At 29.1% G+C, this 26,343-nt stretch overlaps 1 protein-coding gene across 1 annotated transcript in view; it reads right to left on the bottom strand.

Annotated features, from left to right (window-relative positions):
- Positions 1-26,343, bottom strand: part of Sec71 (ADP ribosylation factor guanine nucleotide exchange factor Sec71) — a 129,161-nt gene that overhangs the window by 44,634 nt on the left and 58,184 nt on the right. The window contains exons 11-17 of the mRNA XM_075368854.1: positions 20,889-21,084; positions 14,299-14,458; positions 11,794-11,951; positions 5,952-6,190; positions 4,120-4,271; positions 1,613-1,741; positions 1,301-1,430 (exon numbers count right to left, since the gene is read on the bottom strand). Of these exons, the coding sequence (XP_075224969.1) occupies positions 1,301-1,430; positions 1,613-1,741; positions 4,120-4,271; positions 5,952-6,190; positions 11,794-11,951; positions 14,299-14,458; positions 20,889-21,084 (1,164 nt within the window). The remainder of the gene's footprint in view (positions 1-1,300; positions 1,431-1,612; positions 1,742-4,119; positions 4,272-5,951; positions 6,191-11,793; positions 11,952-14,298; positions 14,459-20,888; positions 21,085-26,343) is intronic.

Below are 26,343 nucleotides of genomic sequence, written 5' to 3'. Positions count from 1 at the left end.
GCAGATGTTCTGCTAGCTACCAGAAGACCAATTTGATGCTTCATATGGAACCAAGATTGACCTACTTCCACTTGACCCTTACCTAAGAAAGAAGAAATAAAAGATAAGGAATGGTAAGGGAAAATCAACCCACACAGGAATGCTGTGATCAGGTACTTGACAAATAACTACATCCTGCAGTATAATATATGCACTACTATAAATTCATTTCATGTTCATTACAACTTCATTTCATGTTAAGGATCATTAAATTAATCCCATGATACCTTGAAAACAGTTTGCTGCCATGCTAGTCATCTGTAAAGAAATGAGCAGTAACTGCTAGAGAAGAATAGTGATAAATATGTCTTCAGACTTTTCCAGGAACCGTCTCACTCAAAATGTTAACACAAATAACCTGTATGTTGAGATCCATGTTAGATTAAATCAGACTTTTTTTTAATACAATTCAATTTAAGTTCTTAATCCTTAATGATGACTTTACGCTAAATTTTCCTGTAATCGTAAAAATACAAAAGTATAGGGATTGATATTTTATAGAATTTCTAATAACACATTGCATTAGAAGAAAGTCTTGCCTGGATGTACAAAATACTTTGTCCACAATTATTAGCTGAATCTACAACATTTAATAACAAATGCTGTGGCATTTGTAATTAAATTCCTTTAAATTCTGTCAGACTTTTTTTAAGAAAAACTGCTTGAAGAGTAAAAAAAAGTTGTGTTTTCAGTACTTACGTATTAACGCCACCACAGCTACAGTTTTATTTAAAAACAAAGTAGTAAATCGGATTTCGGTGGAAAATGAATAGTCTCTTTATTAATTTTAATAAATGATTATTTATATTTATTTATTTTATAAATATAATTTAACCAAACTTAACCTACGCTCGCTTCGCTTGCTAACCTTGACTAATTAACACCATAATTTTTTGAGTATTAATTTAATAAATTCAGTAATTATTGCAATTACTTATTATTTAAATAATCAAAACACTCCTGTTATTAGTCAAGGTTAGCGAGCGTAGGTTAAGTTTGGTTATATATTTATAAAATAAATAAATATTAACCATTTATTTAAAATTAATAAAGAGACTGTTTTGAATCTATGTTAAACTCTATCCGATTGACTACTTTGTTTTTAAATAAAGCTGTAGCTGTGGTGGCGTTAATATGTAAGTACCGTGTATTCTATAAACATATATTAACAGATCAAATATTAATTAATGCAACTAATACTACTAAGAACATTCAGATTCAATACAAAACAATTTTTAAATAATTATATAATATCTCTCACCATCTGTATGTGCCACTGTTATTAATGTCTTGATTGTATCAATATTTTTGGCTTTCATTTCTGTTATTGGAGAATTTGCTGTCAACAGAGTAAATCTTGCTAATGCTTGTACATACGCATCACGCTCCAACTGTTAACAATTAAATAATTTGAGATTAATTACTCTTCACGTAGTTCCCAAAAATTCAAATCGATTGGACATAATAAGATTTTAAAAAACCCATAAACCTTTAAAATGATCTAAAAATATTTAATTTACTTATTTATTTATAAAAAGAAAAATGATTTTTTTAAAAATATAAATTTAATTACCGTCATATGAAAGATGCAAGCAATACGTATTGCACAACGAATACCGTCAAGACATAAGGAAGCGATCTCTGCATCATCACAGTCTTGTAAACCAACACTAAAAGCTGCTAAGAAAGATGTCCAAGCCAACTGGAAACAAATAATTTTAACAAATAAAATATCTTTTTATGAAAAAGATGTAACTACTTATTTACTTACTTACTTGTACGCTATAACTATAAAAATAAATATTTATTTTTATTAAACTGATGATAATATAAAATTATATTAACAAAAATATGATTGCAATTTCATTTTTTTTTATCAGCAAGAGAAAATGGCTACTGATTAGAATGATCACTGTCAAACACATCCTAATGATTCTGTAATACTTGGAACATGACAGTGAATAATACTCTGAAATCTGAAAATTGTGAAAACGATACATTCTAACATCTGAAGCCATATAAAATAAATCAGTTCCCCTAAAGATCATTGAAGTTAAACATCATGGAATAAAGTTTCACTGCATAAAATTTGTTAGTTTTGATGATTGTAACAATCTGTCACTAAATTAAAAAAAATTCAAATTATAGTTATGCTTAATATGTGTGTACATATATATAATTTTTTTAATAAATCTAGAGAGCAAAATTTTCTAATTCACCAAGAAACAGAATCATTGTAATTTCTATTTTTAAATAACCCAAGAGATAATGGCAGAAAAATTGGAAAAACCTTAGGCTTTAGAATTTGTTAATTATTTTGTCAATTGTAGATTATATTTATGTTTTTAATGAAAAACAAATCTTAAAATGACAGAACTATTCATTAGGTACATTTTATACTGTGAATAAAATCATGTGGGATTGGGCTTAAAAATCTTAAAAATTCAAATAAATGGAACACAAATAAGTTATATGAAAAGAAGAGTAAATATATAAAAATTTTGAGCTTCAAGCGGGAATGCCTCTATTTGGGAAAATCAATCATTTAGTCCACATATAGAGTACACACACACACACACACACACACACACAGTTGATTTCCAGCCACCAGCAAACTGAATATTCATTCCTTTCCAAAAAATTGTTAAACGGAACAAATGATGGTACAAATAGTCTAAAAAATGTACTTGTGTTCTGTTATTCATTAAGGTTAAATGTAATACTTGATTGGTAAACTGCTGTATTAGGTCTGAGTAATTATTCCATAATATTATCTAGAAATCTCCATCAGCTATTATCTACCACAGCTTTCTTGATTTGAGGTTAGTAGGCAACTACATTCTTTTTTAGTACAGTAAGCATACCTGTTCTTTCTTGTATTTCTACATCACCAGGCCAGGATGAATTTAATTTGAATCTAACAATAAAAAGGAGGCCGGGAGACAATGCACAGAAACCATTAATGCTAAAATGGTTCAGTCAGGCCTTATGATATCTAATAGGACCATGGAAATACAAGTGCTGTTCCTTTGCATCACTATAATATACACTGCATCAACTGATACTTATGACATACATTTCCATTATTTTATGAGTGGCAGCTTTTTAAATTTCCTTTTCTTGTATTTATTGTTTTAATTTTCAAAAAGTATCAAATTTTTTGTAATGCATATAAAAAAAAGATAATTTTTACACAATAAAATATGAAAAAGATTAACTGTTAAGAGAACTGCAAATCTCGTTATAATTTTTTAGAATAAAATATTATTTAGCATAACATACGTATCTTTTTCAAATACATGATCAGGTGAAACTTATAAGCTAGTTGAAGTCATAACTTGTTTATTAATGTATCATTTATATGCAAAAAAAGACATCTGAGCTAAATTAACTAAGTATCCGATAGTTATGTTTGATGAACATCTGGTTTATTTTTTATGATTCATAACATTTTTTTGTTAAGTTTTGCTTTTAATAAATAAAAATTGACTTTTTTCTTGTTTTTCATAAACTTTATTACTTAAATTTTCCTAGAATTAAATTCTCTACAAGTTTTTATAATTAATCATTTAACAAAGTTATTGTACTTCAAACCTGAAAAACATGTTTGTTGTCACTTAATTTTTCTGTTCTACATTTGATATCAAGAAAACTACAGGAGATACAGTTCTAGGATGTTTTATTTGATTTTCAGGTCAAAAAACACCTTAAAAATTTCAGTGAAAATGCTCGTCAGCTAGTCTTTGACTAGCTGTAAGTTGATAACAAAGAGTTTTTGTACATGTTTGTATGAACTTTTTTGCTTATTTCAAGCTCCTGAATTAACCTGTATACTATGTGGTATAGATTTTCCCGTAATAAAATACTCAAAATCATTTTTTTCAAATGTTTAGTATGCAGTCTGGATGTATAGATGTCATATACGTACTCCTTTTTTTAAATTTCCCATAATAATTCAATTTACAAAGTAAAACAAGAAAGCAAATTGTTTCATGTAACATATTACAAAATAAATCTAATATATAATGTAACAGAGGAATACATTAACACCTTTAATTTTTACACAATAAATAAGCATACCTTAAACATGGGTCGAACATGTTCTAGATGTTTTGCAGAGGTGAATGGAGCTTGTACATGGCTAACTGATTCCATTAGGTTCTTTGCTGCCGTTGATATCACTTCCATTTCCATATTCCATAATAATCTTCGTTTTTTCTCACTAGATATTACTAAAAAAAAAAAAATAAATAAAAAAAAAATATAAATATATATTTATAAATACCATTCGTAATTCTTGCGAACACTTACCTACATGTAAGTATTTTCAGATCAAACTACATATAATTAAAATATGAATATTAAAAATATCCTTTTAACTATACATAGTAAAAAAAATAGTTGACTACATATAATTTAGTTTTAATTATATGTGGTCAAAAGATATTAAAAATGTCAGCATGTATATACTGTTGTCATATTTAAATCATCCTATCCCCACCATGGTAAGATACAGATACAGTTGTTGGATTCTATATTATACCATGGTGGATATAGGATGTTTTCAAATATAACAACAGTAAATATATGCTGACATTTTTAATAATTTTTTCACTATATATAATTTTAGAAGTAATATTTTCAATGATGTCTGAAAGCAATACAGACAAATAGGTAAAGATTCTTATATTTTATGAACTATACCTGGTGGTAGAAATATTATTATCATTATTATATAATAATAATTTGATACAGTGGGTATAACGTTCAGTAATATATACGTATATATTTATTTATAAGGGAAATGAAATTTGCTAAATTTAATTCATAAAATATCAATGCTGAAAATACTAAATACAGTATACTTAAATTTATTTATTTAATAAATTAAATTCCATAAAAACAAGTGCTCACAACTTAAACAAGTCATTTACAAAAGTACACTTTCACACAGCTAATAATTTTACCTAAAAGTACATTTTTAATGTTGCATTTTTCTATGCAACAAGGTAAAAATTTAAAAGTAAGGGCTAGAAAATAAATAAACTTAAGAAATCTAAAATCACTTTATAACCATGTTCACATTATTTTATATAATATTTTGGATATATTCAAATAACTACCAAAGTGAAACAGGTGGTTTTGTAACATTTTAAATGACTATTATATAAAATCAGAAATTGATCATCAGCTTAAACACACTACTAGCATACAAATAAGCAGTCATAAATTCTAAAACAAAAAAAAAATCTATTTTTAGTCAAATAGTAAACAAACAGCTACATAAATCAAGTATACTATCTACAAAGTAAATCAGTGTACTACCTACATACAACCATTAGTTTAACTAATGGTAAAAAATTAAAAAACGAATGTAACTTGCATATTTTGATCAGCGCCTTTCATGTCAGGTTATTGTAAATAACCTGACACGAATAGCAAAGCATTCTGTGTCAGGGTTACTAGGGAAAGCAAGTAGTAAAGTAATCTCTTGTTGCCTTTTTATACTTATCATATCAATATACCATCACAAATCCAGATAACATTCAGCCCTACAAATGACAACTTTCTTCTGTTCACCATGGGAATCGGTTGAATAATGAACATTATTAAAAATAAATCTGATTGAGAATTCACTAGTATAGGAAAGAATTGAACACAATATAAAGCAACAAATTTATACTTTGCTAATTTGCTTATTCCAGATATAAACACTAGTCTTAGTCAACAATCGTTCTGTAAGAATCAATAAGATTTATTTTATACTTATATTGTACAGAGTTTAGTTAAAATGTGATCCCAAATAATGAATAGAGAAAGTTCTTGTGTTTATTTTTATTAAATTCCAACATAAAAGATAATATAATAAAATATTAATACATATATTTCTTATTAATTTAAATAGTATTTACCTTGTTTTCCAGGTTTACTAGTCGCTTTCATTTTTATTTCATGACCGGCTATTTCATCATATATCTGAGATAAATACTCTTCAGGTAAATCCTGATTATCAGATATACCTCTATTCAGTCTAATATACTGCTCTTTTGTCATTTTGTTCTTGACCTGAGGTGAATGCAAATCTGTAGTTAGCATTATCACAGAATATGCTAAAACATAGGCAGTATCTGCACTTGCAAACAATCTGTTACTGAAACACAAAATTACATAATATATATATTATCTAAATTTGTTCAAATAAAACATCAAAGAAAATCTCGGACCACACAAAACTTTTAATATGCATATAGTTATCGAATTGGAATGTAGAGTTACTAAAATAAGATTAACAACAAAAAAAGAAAAATCAACTAAGCAAATAACCATAGAGAAGAATAATACTGTCTGTTACAGACAAGTTCTACAGTAAATTTATAACAGTACACAAAATATAGTTAAAACATCAGAACAATTCTGAATTTCATATAACACTGTATCTCTTTACTTATGACTGCTTAACCCCATAACAGTGGAAAATCGTATTATTATGTCCTTTTGTTCTCACTAAATCTGTTATTTTGTTGTATTTTTTTACATTTTTTTTTTATCTGTGCAATGAAATATAACTAAAAAAACATATTTAAGGACCTATTTTGGTATTTTTTTTCTTATCATACAATGTAAAACATATTTAAAAGTTTTTAATTATATCACTATCGTTTGCATGTGATGAACACACCATTTTGTACAAATAAATATCACTTAGAATACCTGACTGTCATATTAACAATACTGTAAAACATAAGTAAGTTATTAAACACATAAAAAATTACTAAAATTAGGTTATAGTAAATAACTCTGTCATTATTTATGTATGATCACATCCACAGATACAAACAATTTGAAATAATAAAATTATTGAAAATTACAGAAAATAATATAAAATTATAAAACGATAAAAGAAAACAATAAATAACACAAAGAAATAATAAAACTAACACATATGCAATTTAAGGAATGATCAGAACAACAAAAACAAATGCATGGTAACAGCTGTTCAGAAGGATATGAAACAAGACATAAAGAACTGAGAACCGATAGGTTACTAGTGCTTCACTGGTAAGTTAGAGTAAAATTGGAACTAAACACACATTGCATTAATTCATCAAAAAACAGGTCAATTCATAATGACAAATTATTTCATCAGAGACCACTTTTCAAAAAAAAAGTGGATAAGTTATTTCATCAAGGACAATTTTTATCAAGGTAGTTAATGACGAGTTTTGTCAAAACCTGGTGAGGAGTTAAGGAACCAAGACTGGCATAAACACTGGTTTGAGCAATGAAATTTAATTTGCAATTCAGTAAAGAGATGTAGGACCTTTCACACAATCTTCGTTTAATATCCATCACTCATTTAACTTTTACTTAGTGGAATAATGGGGAATTTTTTACCCCTTTTCATTAACTATTCTGGTTGCAAGTATAATTCTTTAGTCTAGTAAATTAATTAAGAATAAAACGGCTATAGAAAATAATTCAAGACAAAATCTGTACTTATTAACATTCAATATATAATCTCACTTCTACAGACATATTAAGCTCATAAGATGGGGTTCAACTGTACTTTATTTCAATATTAAACCAAGCCTTTATTTTAAAACTTTCTTAAATCCTTTTTTCACAAACTCTTGTTATCACTTCTGTGTATGTTCCTACTAGGTCCTCTATGCTGGGACTTGAAGATTCAGAGCATTCTTGATATGATTCGCTAATTAGTCCGAGTTTGGATTATAAGTATCTATTAAAAATCATTTATAGAGCAATAATTCTATTTTAACATCTAACATTAAAGCAGTTGTTATCTAATGTACATGAACCAGCATTTACTATTTATTAGAATTTGTTGGTTTTTAAAAGAAAATTATGCAATTTGAAAACAGGTTTTAAATTTATACAAAACACTTATATATTATACATTATAATGATTTTAATGTAAACAAAAAGTACACAGCAAGTTGTATAAACCGGAGAAAGGTCTGGCAACACTATTGCCTTAGTGGAGTATGACTGCATAAGAACACGTGATATACTGACTAGACATTTATGTGCATTGTGGACTGTCCGATCGGTGCATGCGGTGGGTCCAATGGGCCAGTCTTTATCAGACTGCAGGAGTGTATTACTTGTTTTTTTTCAGTGTCAATGCAAACAAATTTGTGTTGAGATTATTTAGATTAAATTCAGAACCAATTTCCAAGTTTTATTATTTTATGGCACAAACTACAGTGTTTATTCATCTGATATTATTGTAATTTTTATAGTGTTAAAAATATCGATTTGTAAGTATTTTCATTTATTTATTTTTTTTAATCCAAAATGTCAGATGTTTGGAATTATTTTAAAAAGGTTGTAAAAGATAAGGCGCATGGTAATTATTGTAATAAAATGTTAACTTGCAAAGGATCATCCATGGGCAGCCTCCACAATCATTTAAAAATAGTCCAAGAAAAAATTAAAACAAAAAATAATCTGATGTTGGTTCGAGTTCACAAAAAGAAATCCAGCATCTTTAACTTCTTGAAAAGCAGTAGTTTAAAAGAAATTGTATCATAACTTGCTGCCTTGGATGGATTATCCGTTAATATCATTATAACAAGCTTGTTCATATGAGAATCATTACAACAATGAGGCTATTTCTTATCACAAAACAACTCGAGTAATGAATCTCATTTATTCATTTTACGAAACTATATATGAATTAGATTGTATGTAGAATGATGGGAAAAAGTTTTCTATAACTCTAGGTGAATGGACTAGCAAGAGAAATCGCAGATATTTGAATATCAACGTACATTGTTTTAAAAAAAATTTAATTTAGCATTAGCTCTGATAGCTAAGTTCTTGTGATGCTAATACAACATTAAAACTAGTTTCTGAGAAGCTAAAAATTTTTCATATGGACATAACAACTGATATAGTTGCATCAACAAATAAATGATGGGGCTGCTGTTATGAAAAGGCTTGGTCAAATATCAGTTACTGACATATTATATAAAAATAAAAATCCTGTTGAAACAAGATGTAAATGCTGCAAGTGAAGACTCTGTAAAAAATGAGCCTGAGGACGACTATGAGGAGTTAGACCATGTTGACATGGTAATAGATTACCTATTCCTTTATTAGATAGTTACCAAAAACTTATTTCTCAAATAAGAAAACTTGGCAAATATTTTAGAAAATCCCCTGTCAGAAATAGCATTCTTCAGAATTATGTGAAACAGAAATACGGAAAAGAATTAAATCTAATTTTTGACTGTCAAACGAGAGTGGAATAGTTAAGAGGCTATGTTTGTATACTTAAAAAAATGTGTTGTTTTAACTCTGAATGACTTTAATGCTTCTCACACGTGGAATGAAAATGAAGAATACTGCAAAATTGTAGAGCTTCTTAAAGTTTTAGGACTAATAAGATTAGCAGCCGAAGCCTTAGGCAGACAAGACGTATTTAATAACAAGTGAAGGCATATTTGAATTTCTGTTTGGTGAATTAAAAGATTTGAAAACTGAAATTAGATGCAAGTTATTACACGCTGTAAAAAAACGAACTGAAGAAAGAAGAGCATGGGATTAGTGACACTTCTCTATTTACAAAATTCACAGGACAAAATCTTCTAGTAAATTTCTTCCATTAGCTACAAAAACTGACATTAATAAGTTATCCGGACAGATATTATTAAGTTTATATAAAGATTATTCTACAGAAGATGAGACGACTACAATGTTAAAAAAAAAGACAAAGAAAATCAAGACGATGAAAAATGCTATGGAGATAGCAGTAAATAAATATCTGAAAAAACCTGAAGAAGTGACTTCCTCTAGTCCTCAAACATTAAAGGAGTTTTTGGTCTTAGAGGCTACAAATAGAAAAACAAAAAATTTAGATTTATATTTAATGCTTTAAAGAAAATTAAGCCCAGTTTAGTAACAAGTAAGAGATTTTTTTTTCTATTTCTGGTAATTTTATGTCCAAAATAAGGACATGACTAAGCAATAAATCCATTGATGTTCTTTGCTTTTTGAAGCCATATTTTATTAAATAAACAAAGAAGTAAAATAATAATTTACATAAATATAAAATATTTGTAAATTTCTGTGATTTTTCAAGGGAATTATTTTGTTTATTTAATAATTTTATGTATGTACGTATATGTTTTCCTTTTTTGTATTCTTGAATTATTATAAATTAAAAAAAAAACTTCTATTTTTTAAGTTGTAAATATGTCTTGTTTTTTATACGTCAAAATTTGAAACTGGTTTCATGGAAAAGTGAAAATTCAAAAACCAGTTTTTTAAAGTTGGTTTTGCATAAATCCTACTATTAATGTTCTGCCAGACACATTCATAAGCAGAAAGTCACTAAAAATGTTATTAGGCAATGGTAGGAGTACTTCATCAAATTTAATTAAAATTTTCAGAGATAGTTACAATAATTGTACTGATCATCAGATATAAAAAATATACTCAAAATAATAAAAAAAAAAATCTATTGTTTTTAAAGAAAAAAAATTACTACTTAGTAAGTGATAATTAACTATTCTTACATTATTAAATTTCTCAGAAATAGTGAAATAAAATTTTCTATTTCTATTTTTGAAATTTCTTTTTAATGTTAAGAAGTAACCAGAACTGTTAAAAGATTTTTAGGAAACAAAAAGAAGAATAATATATAGACAATTTAATTGAATTGTACTAATCTGTGTATGTTTTACTGTACAAATTTTATTTTGCATATGCTTATGATTTTTATGTACATAAATATATAACATATGTAAATTTACACTCATATAAATAATAATTACACTATCAGTTGTCAAAAAAAAGTTTACATAAAACAATAATGAAATATTTTAATAACTAATTGCAATTTATGGAATATTACTCTTGTGGTTCAGTTTTTAGATTAAAACATCAGTAATCTAAAAAAATATGGAAAAACAGAAGGGTATGTGTGCTTTTTCTATACACAGTATTGTAACTTCTGTCAGATAAATAAATATAAATAATACAACTTCGTAAAAAAATAAAGGATTTTATCTGTGCGATTAAAATATATTAAACTACAAATAAACATCTGATCTTTTAATGAATTTGTAAATTTATGTTTAATTACTTAAGTATTGTTGTCTCAACTGAATCCTCTTTTGCATTTTCCAAAAACCTTTATGCCAAAAATGCACACAGGGTTGTGATACGTCATCTCTGAATTGGTCTTGTAATCTCCACATAATTTCCACCAGTCAGACCAGCTCCTATATCACGCATTTATTTCTAATCCATTGCACAAGAATATATTTACCATCTTGCTCATGCTGTTGTAGACTGTTCTACTGACTCGGTCGACACTCTAAGCCTAGCCTAGTGATTCCCTCCTAATATATCCACTAACATACCTCAAAATTACATTGCCCTAATCCAATTTCCAGGGGCTTCAGAATGAATTCTCATTTATATTTGATCCACCCATATAGGAAAGAGTATAACAAAACATTATTAGACTGTAATAAGATACCTACAGGTAGAATAACTTTTTCATAGAGTACATTTTCGTAAGAAAATGATCAGTAAATTAAATTTTTAAAAAGCATGTTCAGGTATTAATAGATTTAAGAAATTGATTTATATGCTTCCCAATGATCGTACAAAGGATAAAGAAAGATTCTACTTTTGATAAAAAAAAGATTCAAAGAATCACACTGAAATGCATTAAAAAACCTTCTCCTAAACATAAAATAAACAACTCTAGAAACATACTTAGGATTGCATTCACAATATCGACTAGCAAATTTTTCCATAAGCCTATCAATTTTCTGTGCTTCTCCAGGAAGTCGAAATCCTTCTAAGAAATATCGTAATGCTGAGACCAAATCACGACCGGCAAACTGAATCTGATCAACGTATGCGTACATAACCTAAAACAAAGTTAACTAGAATTATTTGTGAAATCATTTACACTATTGTTTTAAATAAAACAAATTAACTTCATTTTCATTTTTTATTATTTTATTTTCCAGATGACACAATTTTTGTTATTTTTTAAAAATAATATTTTACTTTGCAATTCTAATATAATAATTTTAATTAGAATTTTTAACAAAAAAGTAGTATATAATTATGCTCAGATTAATAGTGAAGGAAGATTAAAGAAAAACAAACCAACATACTTGGTATTTATGGACTAGAAAAGGATAAAGCAGACTGGAATAAAATGTTCAGCATTTTAAAAAAAACTAGGGTTAAAGTACAGAGATAGAAGAACACTGCTAACATTTACAGGAACCAAACAACAACAGTAATAATTGAAGAACATAAGCAAGAAGCCGTAATAAAAAAGGGAGTCCAACAAGGATGTTCCCCTATCCCCATTACTTTTTAATCTTTACATAGAACTAGCAGTTAATGCTGTAAAAGAACAATTTAGATCTGGAGTAACAGTACAAGGTGAAAAGATAAAGATGCTACGATCTGCTGATGATACAGTAATTCTAGCCGAGAGTAAAAAGGATTTAGAAGAAACAATGAATGGCATGGATGAAGTCTTATGGAAGAACTACCGCATGAAAATAAACAAGAAAACAAAAGTAATGAAATGTAGTAGAAATAATGTAGAAGGACCGCTGAATATAAAAATAGAAACAGAAAATATTAGAGGTAGAAGAATTTTGTTATTTGGGAAGTAGGATTAGTAAAGATGGATGAAGCAGGAGTGATATAAAATGTTGAATAAAACAGGCGAAATGAGCCTTCAGTCAGAAATATAATTTGTTTACATCAAAAATTAATTTAAATGTTAGGAAAACATTTTTGATAGAATATGTTTGGACGATCGGAGTACCTGAGAAGAAAAGATTAGATTAATTGAAATATGGTACTACAGGAGAATGCTAAAAATCTGATGGATGGATAAAGTGATAAATGAAGAGGTGTTGCAGCAAATTGATGAAGAAAGAAGTATTTGGAAAAATAATAGTTAAAAGAAGAGACAAACTTATAGGCTACATATTAAGGCATCCTGGAATAGTCTTTAATATTGGAGGAACAGGTAGATGGGAAAAATTGTGCGGACAGGCAATGTTTGGAATATGTAAAACAAATTGTTAGGGATGTAGGTAATATACCGAAATGAAATGACTGGTACTAGATAGGGAATCTTGGAGAGCTGTATCAAACCAGTCAAATGACTGACGACAAAAAAAAAGTATACAATACATATTAAAAATGGCTTTGCATAATTACTCATTACTCATAGTATTTAAAAAAAAAAAATTATACAATATTTTTTAAATATTCCTTTTCCGGTAAAGCTCATCAGGGCTAGGGACAGAGGGGCAGGTGTGGCAATCAGAATCGCCACAAGGTGAGTGCTTTCCCCTACGGGAGTCGGGATGTTCTTTGTCGGATGACAGAACCGAGATGCTGTTACAGAAGAAACCACAGCTTTAGGAAAATGGCAATTGGAAAATTCATCACAGCAATGCTACAGCCCATGCATCATAATTTATCCACAGATTCTTGCCAAAGCACGGGATTGAACAATTTCAGAAGGCTTTTAATATAATTATATGATTACTGAATATTACTTATATAGTTACTCACTGAGGTTTTTGGTTCTTTTCTAAGCATAAAATTCTACTTAATTAAAGAGTTACGAAGACAAAGAATAAAAGAAGACTAATGGTACTCAGTAAAAATTACTTTGAAAAATAGTTCAAACAATAAAAACATTACTGGGATAAGTGTGATATTTGATGAAGCCTTCTTTGAAGGCTACAAGTCATTGAACTAAACAGCTTAAATATGTTTGTTTTTATGAATACTTTTTGATCACACCTTGTTCAGTATTTAGAAAAATGAAAACAAAATATGTTTTGTACAGAAGTACAAGTTCTGTAAAACACATCTGAGGAACGTACTGTATATCAAAACATCTGTCATTATTTAAATAAATTAGTAAATATCAAAAGAACATATTTTGTTTTCATTTTTCCAATTTGTGATTATGGATTTTCATCAAGTAAAGGCAACATCCAACGATTATTTTTATAATAATAATCAGGTGGGAACTATTACTGAATATCACCAATTAGTTATAGTAGACTGAACTGCAGTGTCATTAAAATGGCATCAATGTTTTAACCACCAATGAGCTTTAATGAAAAATAAAGATTGTGGCTTTTTAATTTCAATGAAAAAAAATACTACTGAATTATTACATTACAGAGTGTATTTTATTATTAAAAAAAACCCATCTTATCTTACTTCTTTACTAAAATCTTCATTCTCTCCAAGGAAATCACCAATACCAGTCTTATCAAGTCTTTCATCAGAATGCAGCCATTCAGCCACTTCTCCAGCCGTACTACCTAATAAGCCTTGTTCTTGTAGAAAAGTTATACCCTTTTTGGGTTTCCTATTAAACCTGCAACAAACAATAAAAATTAATACTTATACAGTTAAACTAATATAAATTAAAAATTACATCACTCATAGAGAGCTAAGGCAAAATGGAGTAATATGTTCTGGTGCAATTATTAAGTGCTACTTTTCTGATTATGGTTTGAAGCAAATTTGCATTTAATTTATAGCAACAAGGTCAACTGGGTATTCAATGACATCAATAAATACAGGCAAAAAAATATATGCTTTACATAAAAAATTTGGAAAAAGAAGAATAACTGCATTTAATACATGATATTCTGTAATGAAGTTGTTAAAATTCAATTTATTCTAATTTAAGACTCTTAAGTATTTTCCAGGTGATTCAAAAAAAGATTTAACAACTTTAAAAGCATAAAAATCTATTGAAATAACATACAGATTCAGCTGAGGTCTCATTTCATAGAAAAACACATTAAGTTTGTTATCCAACATTCACTCTGGTTCAATATGGCTCCAATTTGTTATGCAACATACATCCCAACTGAAGTCGATTTCGTAACAGATTGTAGCCAGCAAGTCAGATAGTAGCTCTGCAGCTGCGGTGTTAATTGGAAGTCTTAGCTTGACAAGATCGTCAGGCAAAAGTGGTCCATAAACCCGACTTTTAATGAAACCCCACTAGAAAAAACCTAGCGGGGTAAAATCTGGAGAGTGAGGTGGCCATGGAATTGGACCTTCACAACTAATACACTGACCTGGGAATCAAGTATCAAGAAAATCGAGGACTTCTAGATGGTAGTGAGGTGTGCCCCATCTCGTTGATAGTAATGGGGTCCATCTTGGTCATCATTGTCTAATTGAGAAATTAAAAAATTTTGAAGCATGTCAATATAAATCAAACCATTTACAGTTGCCTCCTGGAAGAACAGGCTGTACAATCTTTGTTTGCTTATGGCGCAAAAAACATTCACCTTAGGGACTATCACAAAAATGCTGCAAACTTTCATGAGGGCTTTCGCTACCCCTCATTCAGCAATTATGGGTGTTCACCTCGCTGCTGATGTGAAACATTAACTCATCACTAAAAATTACATGTCTAAAAATGTACTGTTGTCTGCATTTCTGTCAATCATTTTCACACAAAACTGGAACTGAGAACTTGTTGTCATTTGTTGAATCCCAGTTAGGTTTTTATGGTTTCAAATGCGATCATTTATGTAATACGTGCCAAACAGTCACTTGCGGAATGTCAGTCTCATGTGATGCATGTTGAGTTGATTTCTTCAAACTACATGCAAAGCTTTCTCTGAATTGTTCTACAGCAGCTTCAGGGACGCGTGGATGTCCTGGTGATTTTGTATGTTTAACAGAACAACCTGTCTCGATGAAGGTTTAGTGCCAAGAGTAAATAAATTGTAAGCTTACTAGGAGGCTTATTACTATACTCTCTATGAAAATTCGTTAAACTGCAGCTGCTGATTGCAAATCGTGTAACCAAAACACACAGTGAGCACGTTCCGCACCAGTAAATGTAACCATTTTTAACAACACTGATAACAGCAGTGGTGGCCGAATTCAGTACCGATGAACTAGTTGAATCAAAACTTGATGTGTTTTGCTATGAAACGAGACCTCAATCAAATCTTTAAGTTATCTAAATAAATTTTTATATGCTTTTAAAGTTGTGAAGCCCTTTTTGAATCAACTGGTATATTTTTAGCAACTAAATAATTAAAAAGAAAGTTCTGCAAAAGTGTAGAGGAGCCATGATTCAAAGCTAAAAAAAATTTAATTAGAAATATGTAATAGTTTCAATTTTTTATAAATGCAATCTAAACTTACAGTCATTGACAATGTGGATAGCTTTACTAATAATAGACACGGAAAATAGCTTGGTTTTCTAAGGACAAATTCAGTAAGCAACTTGAAAACTTTTCTAAGGCTGAAAACGAAAAAAATTACATGCTATTATGTTTTACTAGATAATGTCAAAAGCAGAATTCAACATCAAATCCCTCTTGTGTAAATCCAGAAAAATTAAGAAAGAAGGGTTCATAAAAGATATAAAAAATATCTGAATACAGTTTCATTTTTACAAAGAATTAGTTTTTTCCCTTAAAAATTGTACTATGTATTTGTCATAACTATAACTGTTTAACATGTCATAAAGCATTAAAAAAAAAAAAAGAAAGTCTTCTTCAAGAATGACACTAGGCATTTTAACTAAAGTGAGAAATGGTTTCCTGTTACTTTATACCCACTCATGTGGGTTGCATACTGACATGTCAGTGAAAGACTTCATAATTCAGCCTTACAAAAGAGACACCTTCGTTCTGTTTACCAAAGAGACTGGCTGTAAAATAAACATGATTACTATAAGAGAAAGACAATCTGATCGTATAAACATATGTACACTGATATAAAATGCACTGTTGCTAGTCAAATTGAATGAAGTTATTATAGAATTATTTTATAAGCATTCATATTTTATGATTAATATTTTTGTGATAAAATAGCATATAAAATTACCGTACTGCTCAACGAAGTAGAATGTGTGTGTGTGTGTGTGTGGCTTACTGGTTTGGATGTACTTTTTTATTTGATCAAATTAAACATAACAATAAAATAAAACTGTTCAGCCATCAGTAGTATAAAATGTGCTAATTTATCAATCATATTATTGTTATTATTATATTCGTAATTGTGATACAGATTTTGGTGTTTTCTTTGATATAAAACTTAATGAATATGTTTTCCACCTAACATCAAAGGCAAGGAAAAACCTAACACTACTTTTGTGTTAGTTGATTCTTTTGTAATCGATTATCAGTTAGTTCTGCATTTGTGTAAGGCAATAGTTAGGCCAGAACTTGATTACTTTGTTCTAGTATGAAACTAAAATACTGACTACAATTGTTATTAATTTGAGTGCAGTTCAAACATGTCTCTCCTTTTTTTTGATTTATACAGTTTTTTTTTTTTTTTTGCTAACACATCTTCTAATTATAAAGCTTAGTCTAGTTTCTCGATCATAGTTCTCTGATCGATCAGTGTTTGTTTCAAGGTATTATATTTGCTTATGTTAACAAAAGTGATGTCATATTAATATCACTCTTCAGTGATATTTCTAATATTACCTTCTGAATGCTCTACGTTGGATTTATGAAAGATCTTCTTTCTCTTTGGATATAGCAGGCAGTTTCTTCGGTTCTTTGGGAAGGTAGAGAGGATTAATCTTTGTCTTCCATAGATGTTGTCTTGCCATCAATTATAAATAGAATTTTAATTTAAATAAGATCTTTATATAATGTAGCTTATTTCAGTAATCGACCAAGGTCTTAATCATGTTATTTTATTATGTTATTTTTTTCAGTGCCTATAATCATATTATTTTATGTCATTATTTTTTAATTTCCATGATTATTGTTTATATTTCTGAATACTTTTATTATTATAGAACGATATTTTATTATGGAATGTATTTATTTTTTATGGAACATATTAAGGTTAACACTATTCTGTTGCATTTCTCCCAGGTTAGATCATACCAGCTTCTCAAAATTTAATTTTCAGTGGATGGTTATAAAGAGATATGGAGGCTATCAAATTATAATTACCATCATAATTTGACTGACAACAAAATGTAAAATACATACAGACTTTCTTAAATAAAATTGATTTATTTTTATTAAAGCAGCATTTATGCGTTATCAAATATTATACACCTTCTACCACAGTTTAAAGCAATTAATTTTTTTCTTCATATGGCTAAGCAAAATTAGTAGTACAAAAGTTTTACCGTATCGGTAAACTGAATTACACTCATATTGAAATCGGTATGTTTTGATTGTTTATGTTTAGATTAACAAGTAGAATATTATTTTGCTTCTAATAAGTAAGAAGATGATGATAATTTATTTCTAAAGTATGCATACTATTTTAACTATCTGTTGTATATTTATTGTTTATAACTTGTTCTCTCGCATTGGAGTTATTCTGACTCTATTAATGCTTGTAAAATCTAATTTTAAATGTTCTGTTTATTCTGCCGATGTTATGTTATTGCAGTCACTTCATGTAATCTCATACATTCCATGTGTGTTTATTCTATCAATGTTCCATTACTGCAATCACTTCATGTAATCTCATATATTCTGTGTAAAGTCATATTTATTGCTGTTAAAAATTCTTTATATTTATAAATATGGCTGTTTGTTTTATAAATAGATTTGAATTGTTATTGTCAAATATAATTTTATCTATATTGTTATAAATATTCAAAAGCATATACAAAATTCAGACTAATTCACCAAAGTACAGAACTAATAAGAGCTCTTAACTTATCTTATTATTTTTCATTTATTTTTTCTCTCTTCTTTACATATCAATAGCACTTTTGAGGGAATTCCTCATCATTAGTTGATTAAAATTAAAAACCAATTACACGTTAAAACATTCAAAATTTTTTATTATTAAACATGTTTGTGGCCAGCCACTAAATACAGCACTCTGTAGTGGCTGGCCACAAACATGAATAAAAAAAAAGATTTTTAATCTTTTCAATGTATAATTAGTTTTTAATTTTAATCATCAAATCTGTTTTTAATTTTAATCTGATGAGGAATTCCCTCAAACACTATTGATATGTAAAAAAAGAGAACAAAGTAAAGAAAAATAATAAAGAGCTCTTAGTGATTCTGTACTTTGGTGGATTAGGCTGAATCTTGTTTATGCTTTTGAATTAATTAATAAAGAGGAAGATGACAAAAAAAGGAATTAATGATATATATATTAATTTATTTAGGTTAAAATTTTTACAGTCATTTTTTTCTCTATGTATATAAATATCTATATATACAAACAATATAATATTCTTTCAGCTTCCACAAAGCACAGCAACCTGCTTAAAAACCTGATAATCATATAATAAAATATTAAAAATTTTATAATAATGAAAAAGTAAAAAATAAATATGATTATTCCAGTATTTATAAAATTAAATGCAACAATTGCAAAAAGATATATATTGGTAAAATGAATAGATCATTTAAAGATAAATTTAATGAATATTTTAGATCATTTAAAAATAGAAAGATGGTTTCTCAGATGTTGTTTAGAAAATAATTTGGAAATAGTTGAAAAAGTAAATATTGAAGATGAAAATAGTAATAAATAATTGGAAATTTTTGAAAAATTGTAGATATAGATATAAATGTGAATTCAGCTTTATAAATCTGCAAACAGAATTTGATGGTGACATTCTTATTAAAATTATTTTAAGTTTGTATACAAAGATAAGATAAGATATAATAAATTAACAGTTACTGTAAATACATTTCCATTCTTGACTGAACAAATATTTTTTCTAAATTTATTTTAAATATTTTTTAATGTTTTAGATGTATTTAATTTTAAACAAACAATTTTAAAAAATGTAAAAAGCTAATAGATTTATTGTGTAAATTGTAAACAGTTTAAGAATTTATATAAGATATCACTGAGAATGGGCTTAGGGCCAAAAGCATTTTGACGAAGTAAAAAAATTAAAGGTAAGAGTGTTTCTCTATTTCTGTGCTATGCGGAGGCTGAAGAATATTATATATACATATAAAAAATTCATTAATTTTTTATATATGTATTTTTTAAATACAGATTCATGGTCTAAAGAAATAGCGAAACATTCAATATATCGTCATATTGTTTTTTAAAATATTACTGATGTTAGCCCTAATTTAAACTTCCAACACAATGCTGCAAAACAGATGCAGTCCATTAGGATGTTGTATGGTTAGTCACACAAACAGATGCATCGTTCTGTGATATGAGATATCCATGAATAAGTTTAGTGTGTCCTATTTGTAAACAGGAAATAATAACCTACTCTCAATACTTATTCCTGCATGTAGTGTTCTTAATTGGGCAAATTTTATTGTTGACAGAATTTCATTCACTTTGCCACTCATCACAAACCATCCTCTTCAGAAAACAGAAAAGATTGTTTGAAACAACGCGATTAAAGGTGCAACAAGCCTCTTTTGCCAAGCAATCAGCATGCTCATAGCCTGAAATTCCAATAAGGAAGGGGATCCAACAGAAGCAGACACTTGTGTTGTGCTGAGTCATCCCAAAAATAAGACCGAATCTCATACACAACCCTGTTGTCTGTCTTAAAACATTATATAAAATGATAACGATAAGGATGTCAATGATCAATGAGAATAATATGTGTGGATGAAGTAATGGCATACAATTATGAACAAAGAACCATAATGAAAACGTTTACATTTAAGATGGGAAACTGATATAAAAATGAGTCTGAAAAAGTTCAAGAAGCATTAGGTAATTTGGAGACCCTTTCATCTAGTAATTTTTAATGAGTAATAATTTAACTAACTATTACTCATATTTATTAAAAAGCAATTCTAATTAATTACAAAAAATGTTACTGGATTAATTTTTAATATACTTACATATCAATTCCTGTTTCCCAAACTTCTTTCTGATGTTTTAGAACTTGTAACTGCTGTGGTGTATCAGGAGCTTCTTTATTTCCTGAACTACCAGAATTAAGAGACGTGGCACTACCATATGAATGCAGACTATCACGAGGGGTAGAAGGGGGTGCCAATTCACTTGTTTCTGCATCTCGCACATTACGTTCAGCACCTCAACATGAAACTTGTTGTTAAAATAACATAAAATAAATTATTCATATTAATTACTTAATTTTCATTAGATGAATTAGTCATGTGTTCTACAAGCGATTCACATAAATCTTACTATTTTCTTTATAAATTCAATATGCAGCAGTTGATTTGTAACCGTTTCATTTATATGCCAAAAAATTGTGCATACATCAGCTGTTGCTCTTATTGTTTAAAACAATGTCTAAATTATTATTATTTCAGCAGTATCATCACTGTGATTCAAGATGTATTACACAGTAGAACAAAATCTGCTCATTGTAAAACATTGCTAGATAACAAATTCAATCTAGTGATATAAAAGGCATATCCAAATGCAATTTGGTATTATGCCAGATAGGAACACAGTACTGATGTTGGTTTCAAGTTGAAAACAACTAGTAATCTTCTGTGAAGCCAGAAAACATCATCTCTGTTCTAATTGCTAGAGGTTACTACTTGCGCTTAGGTGACACTGCTGTGGTCACTAAGTCATTAAGGTATCTGTCTCAGAGGAGTGGACTCTTGTAATTGATGTGTAAACGAGGTGTAAAGAGAGCTAAGATAAAGCCATATAGGATAATGGTTGTTCATGAATTGTTGGGAACCAATACAGCTATTAGGATCCAATATTATTATTGATTCCAGGTGACCAGTGTTGTGAATCCTGGAATACTACTCATTACTTAGTTCTATTTGTCTGGCATGTCAGTTTGTAGAACACATGGATTTGGGATGAACAATGACTGCACATTCCCTTCATGAAGAGGCTAGAGAGCATCAGGAGGGAGAATAGCAGGTACATTTATGTGAAGGAACTGTGATCACTACAGAGCAGAAACTCATTTTGATGGAATTTGTTGAACTGGTGAAACTGAACTACATTAAGATATTTTCAACAGGAGTGAGCTGTATGACATATGTTATGGGAGTTTATGACTTTGAAAGTTTCTTTCATTACTACATCATCTTCAGGAGTCTGTGGCTACTGAGATCATCTGTTTAGCCCAACCAGATTCTTTCTTTTTGGAGTTATCTGAAGGCTAGAGTGTATGCTACACAACTGCAGACATTAAATACTTTTGAAACATAAAATTGACATTTAATTACCTTACCAATGGAATTGGTAAGGTGGAACTCCATTCAATGGCCAGGAACATGGAACTTGTTCAGATGTCTTGAGGTGGGTAGAGGACATTTTTGGCATTGAAGTAAAGTAATTTCCCAGAGGTACAGTACATTTCAAAACTACTTAAACATTTGTAACACCATTACTGTTAAAAGAAACACATAAAGGAAATCGCTTCATAAGAATCACCTGGTATTTATGTAAATATTACACAGGCAGACAATTAGTTTTGCATCAAATGAAAACACAAGGACAGTTCATAAAGTAATCTCCATTTGGCTGTAAATAAAAACCTGCATAGATAAAAATACTTTATTATATAAAACTTAAACTGCAGCTTTTAACTATTTTGAACATAGTCAGCATTTAAATTTAAGCATTTGTCATAGCATTTCACTAATTTACAAGTACCTTCTTCATAAAATTCAGTCGCCTGGGTACATAGCCAACCTTTCATGGCATTTTGAAGTTCTTTGTCATCATAAAAGTGCTGCAGTGTAAGCCATTTCTTTGTGTGAATGAAGAGATGAAAATCAATAGGCGCCAAGTCTGAGCTGTAAGGAAGATAATAAAAAATGTTCCATTGAAATTGATTCAGAAGTTTTTGAGTACTTCGAGCGTTGTCATACAAAAAAACAACACCTGATGACTGCATACCACGATGTTTATTCTGAATGGCTTGCCTAAGTTTCTCCAAGTTTCACAGTAGACTGTTGAAGTACTCATAACTGTTGTATCACGTTCCATAAAATCAACTAGAAGGGTATTCCATTTTAATTCAACAAATTTTCAAAAGTTTTATTGCATCACTATTTTTTGATTTTCAAGATATTTTGTATATAACTACCCACCTTGTAGTGTCCAAAAAATATTTTTTTATATTTTACAAAAAATTTTTTTCTTGAGTGAATTCACCAACAGATAAAAACAGCCGTTTTTGTCACTTTTTCCAAAGCTGCAGCATTCTTACTTTACATCATACAGAGGTCAAAAAGGGCGTTTTGAAAAGAGTAAAGATGGAACTTCATCTTAGTGTACTCAAAATTCATTTTGTTACATAACCAAATCTTATAATGTTTACTAAAACTAGATTTACAAATTGTGGTTTTTTCAAATTTTGGGCCCAAAATAAATAATGAAGGGCTTCAGGTAACAGGCCTGTTTTTTACCTTTTAACTCTTAGGTACTAGTAGTACTTATAAAAAAAATTGGACTGTTACTGAGTTTCCTTCATTAAAAAAATGGTCACCAAATCGTAAGATTTTGAAAATGTCTCACTTTTGGGGCCCAAAAACTACATGTGGGACAGATGACAAAAATCTGAAATTTTTACAGCAGTAAGAACTTTTTATGTACTTTATAACCATATAAAATTTATTTTGTTACTCAAAGGGTTGATGAGTAATGAAGCCTCAAAACTGCCAAAAAAACTGTTCCTTTTAACTGTGAACAATATATATCCATAAAATTCACAGCATGTATTTTTTTAGATAATAATGTAGGCCTACTATACAAAATATTTTGATGTCTATAATAAATAGATTTGTTTGTTACTTAAAGTAAGACTCATACACAGAAACAAATGTTTGAATACGAAAGTGAATAGACATGCATGGACATGAATGTGTATAATCCTGAAAACATTATAGAAGGCTCAATTATTGTTTTGATTTCAATGTGATATGTTGTATTGTTGCTAGTGTTAATACTGTGGTTAGGTAATGTACATTTGTTTATAAAGTAATTTTATTAGCAGTGAACTTCTTTTTTATGCGACATCTTTTATTTTTAATTTTATTAATTAGAAAAATTCTTATTTTAGCTGTAGAGAAACTGGGATTAGACAAAGTGAGGCGCAATTGGTAGTTTTATAATTTATACTACGTGTATTGTTAATGTAAGAACCCTTGCATTTTATAACAACGGATTATTGAGTGTTCAATTGAGATTCACACTGAAATAGTACGTCACAAATTGACTTACAATAGATCTTCAGTATTGCATGATATTTTAGAGTTTACTGAACAGCATATAACATTGATCTTTAAGAAGTGTATATACTGAAACAAAAAATATCTGTACTTTTCATAAAAACAAATATTAAGATAAATATTTTCATATTAATGGGAAAAGTTGCTCTGACCCATTCTGCTATCACACTAAACCAGTTATGAAATCTGAGAAATATTTTTGACACTTTCAACAAGCAATCCAAATTTAAAATTAATTTCAGGCAGAGCACTGTTTACAAAATGCTTAAACAAAAAAAAAAAAACACAAGATCATACAGAAAGCAAACTGGAATGTCAAGATATGATTGAGCCTCAGTGTGTTTTACAGTCGAGTCGGTGAATAAAGCTTGTTCAGCAGTTGGCATTTCCCTCATTAAGGTTAAAAGATTATCAAGCAGTGCCAAGGAACCAATTCTAAAAAACAGTTATAAAAATAGCTGAGTCAAGTTACCAGTAAATTAAACGATTTCTTTGATTTAAATATTTCTACAGAAGAAACCAATTTAGTACCATAAAATTATGCAGATTTAGGTAAGGAATATGAAGAATTAATCATTAAAATAGAGGATAAAATGAAAACAGTTACATCAATCCAGGAAAAAATTAATATTTTTAATTTATTACAAAGCAGCTGGAGCATTCAAAAATTCAAAATGAGTTTAGTGTTAGTCAGCAATTAGCTCGTCAATCCAACAATTAGTTAAAACAAGGGGAATTTTCCCACAAATTGGCAAAAAAGAAACCCAGTCACGTAATTGATGAAAATGTTATTAAATGTGTCCAAGATTTTTACCAGAATGATGAGCAAAGACGAATGATGCCAGGCAAGAAGCACTTTTGATGGCTTCATTACTCGTCAACTTTGAGTAAAAAAATAAATTTTATATGGTTTTAAAGCAAAACCTGTAAAAAATTTCAGATTTTTGTCACCTGTCCCACATGTGGTTTTTGGGCCCCAAAAGTGAGACATTTTCAAAATCTTACGATTTGGTAGCCATTTTTTTTAATGAAAACACTTGGTAACAGTCCAATTTTTTTTTATAAGTACTACTACTACTACCTAAGGTAAAAAACAGGCCTGTTACATGAAGCCCTTCATTATTTATTTTAAGCCCAAAATTTGAAAAAACAACACTTTGTAAATGTAATTTCAGTAAACATTGCAAGATTTGGTTATGTAATAAAATGAATTTTGATTACACTAAAATAAGAGTTCCATCTTTACTCTTTGCAATAAGCCCTTTTTGACCACTGTATGATGTAAAATAATGCTGTAGCTCATGGAAAAAGTGACAAAAACGGCTGTTTTCATCTGTTGGTGAATTAGAATATAGTCATTCACTCAAGAAAAAAATTTTTTTTCACTCAAGTTAGAAAATAGTCTTACGCAAGAAATTTTTTTTAAAAATATAAAATAATATTATTTGGCCACTACAAGGTGGGTAGTCACCAAGGTGGGTATATACCAAATATCATGAAAATCAAAAATAGTGATGTACTGATTATTTGTTGAATTGAAATGGAATATCCCTAGAAGAACTCCCTTGGCATTCCAAGGAACTGTAGCCAAAACCTTCCTCGCTGACAAAGTTTGGTGAGCTTTCTTTGGCTTGTGTGGAGATTTGGTATGGTCCTAGTCCATTGACTGTTGTTTTATTTCAGCATTCACGTTGGCCACTCAAGTTTCATCCCCTGTCACAATTCTCTTCAAAAAACCTTCCATCCATATCATAGCGTGAAAGGAAGTGTACAGCAAAGCTCATTCGTTTGGTTTGATGGATCTCTGTGAGCACTTTTGAAACCCACCGCCGAGCACAGAATTTCTGGTAGCCTAATTTATCAGTGAAAATCTTGTACAAAACTGTATGAGAAATTTGTTCAGAAAGTTCAGAGATGGTGAATCTTCAATTTTGATGCATTTTTTCGTCAATTTCACTGACAAGATCATCATTCACAACAGAAGGCCTACCACTCTTCTCTTTTTCATGGACGTTTGTCCTTCCATTTTTAAAAAAATCAGACCTGGTGCTACACCACACCTACATCACTCATAATGTTTGGGCCATACACAGTACACAACTGACAATGTATGTCTGCTGCC

Source organism: Lycorma delicatula, chromosome 6 (genome assembly GCF_047948215.1).
Source record: "Lycorma delicatula isolate Av1 chromosome 6, ASM4794821v1, whole genome shotgun sequence".
NCBI lineage: Eukaryota > Metazoa > Arthropoda > Insecta > Hemiptera > Fulgoridae > Lycorma > Lycorma delicatula.
Note: the sequence above shows the minus strand (reverse complement) of the source record. Positions and strands in the feature narration are given on the sequence as shown.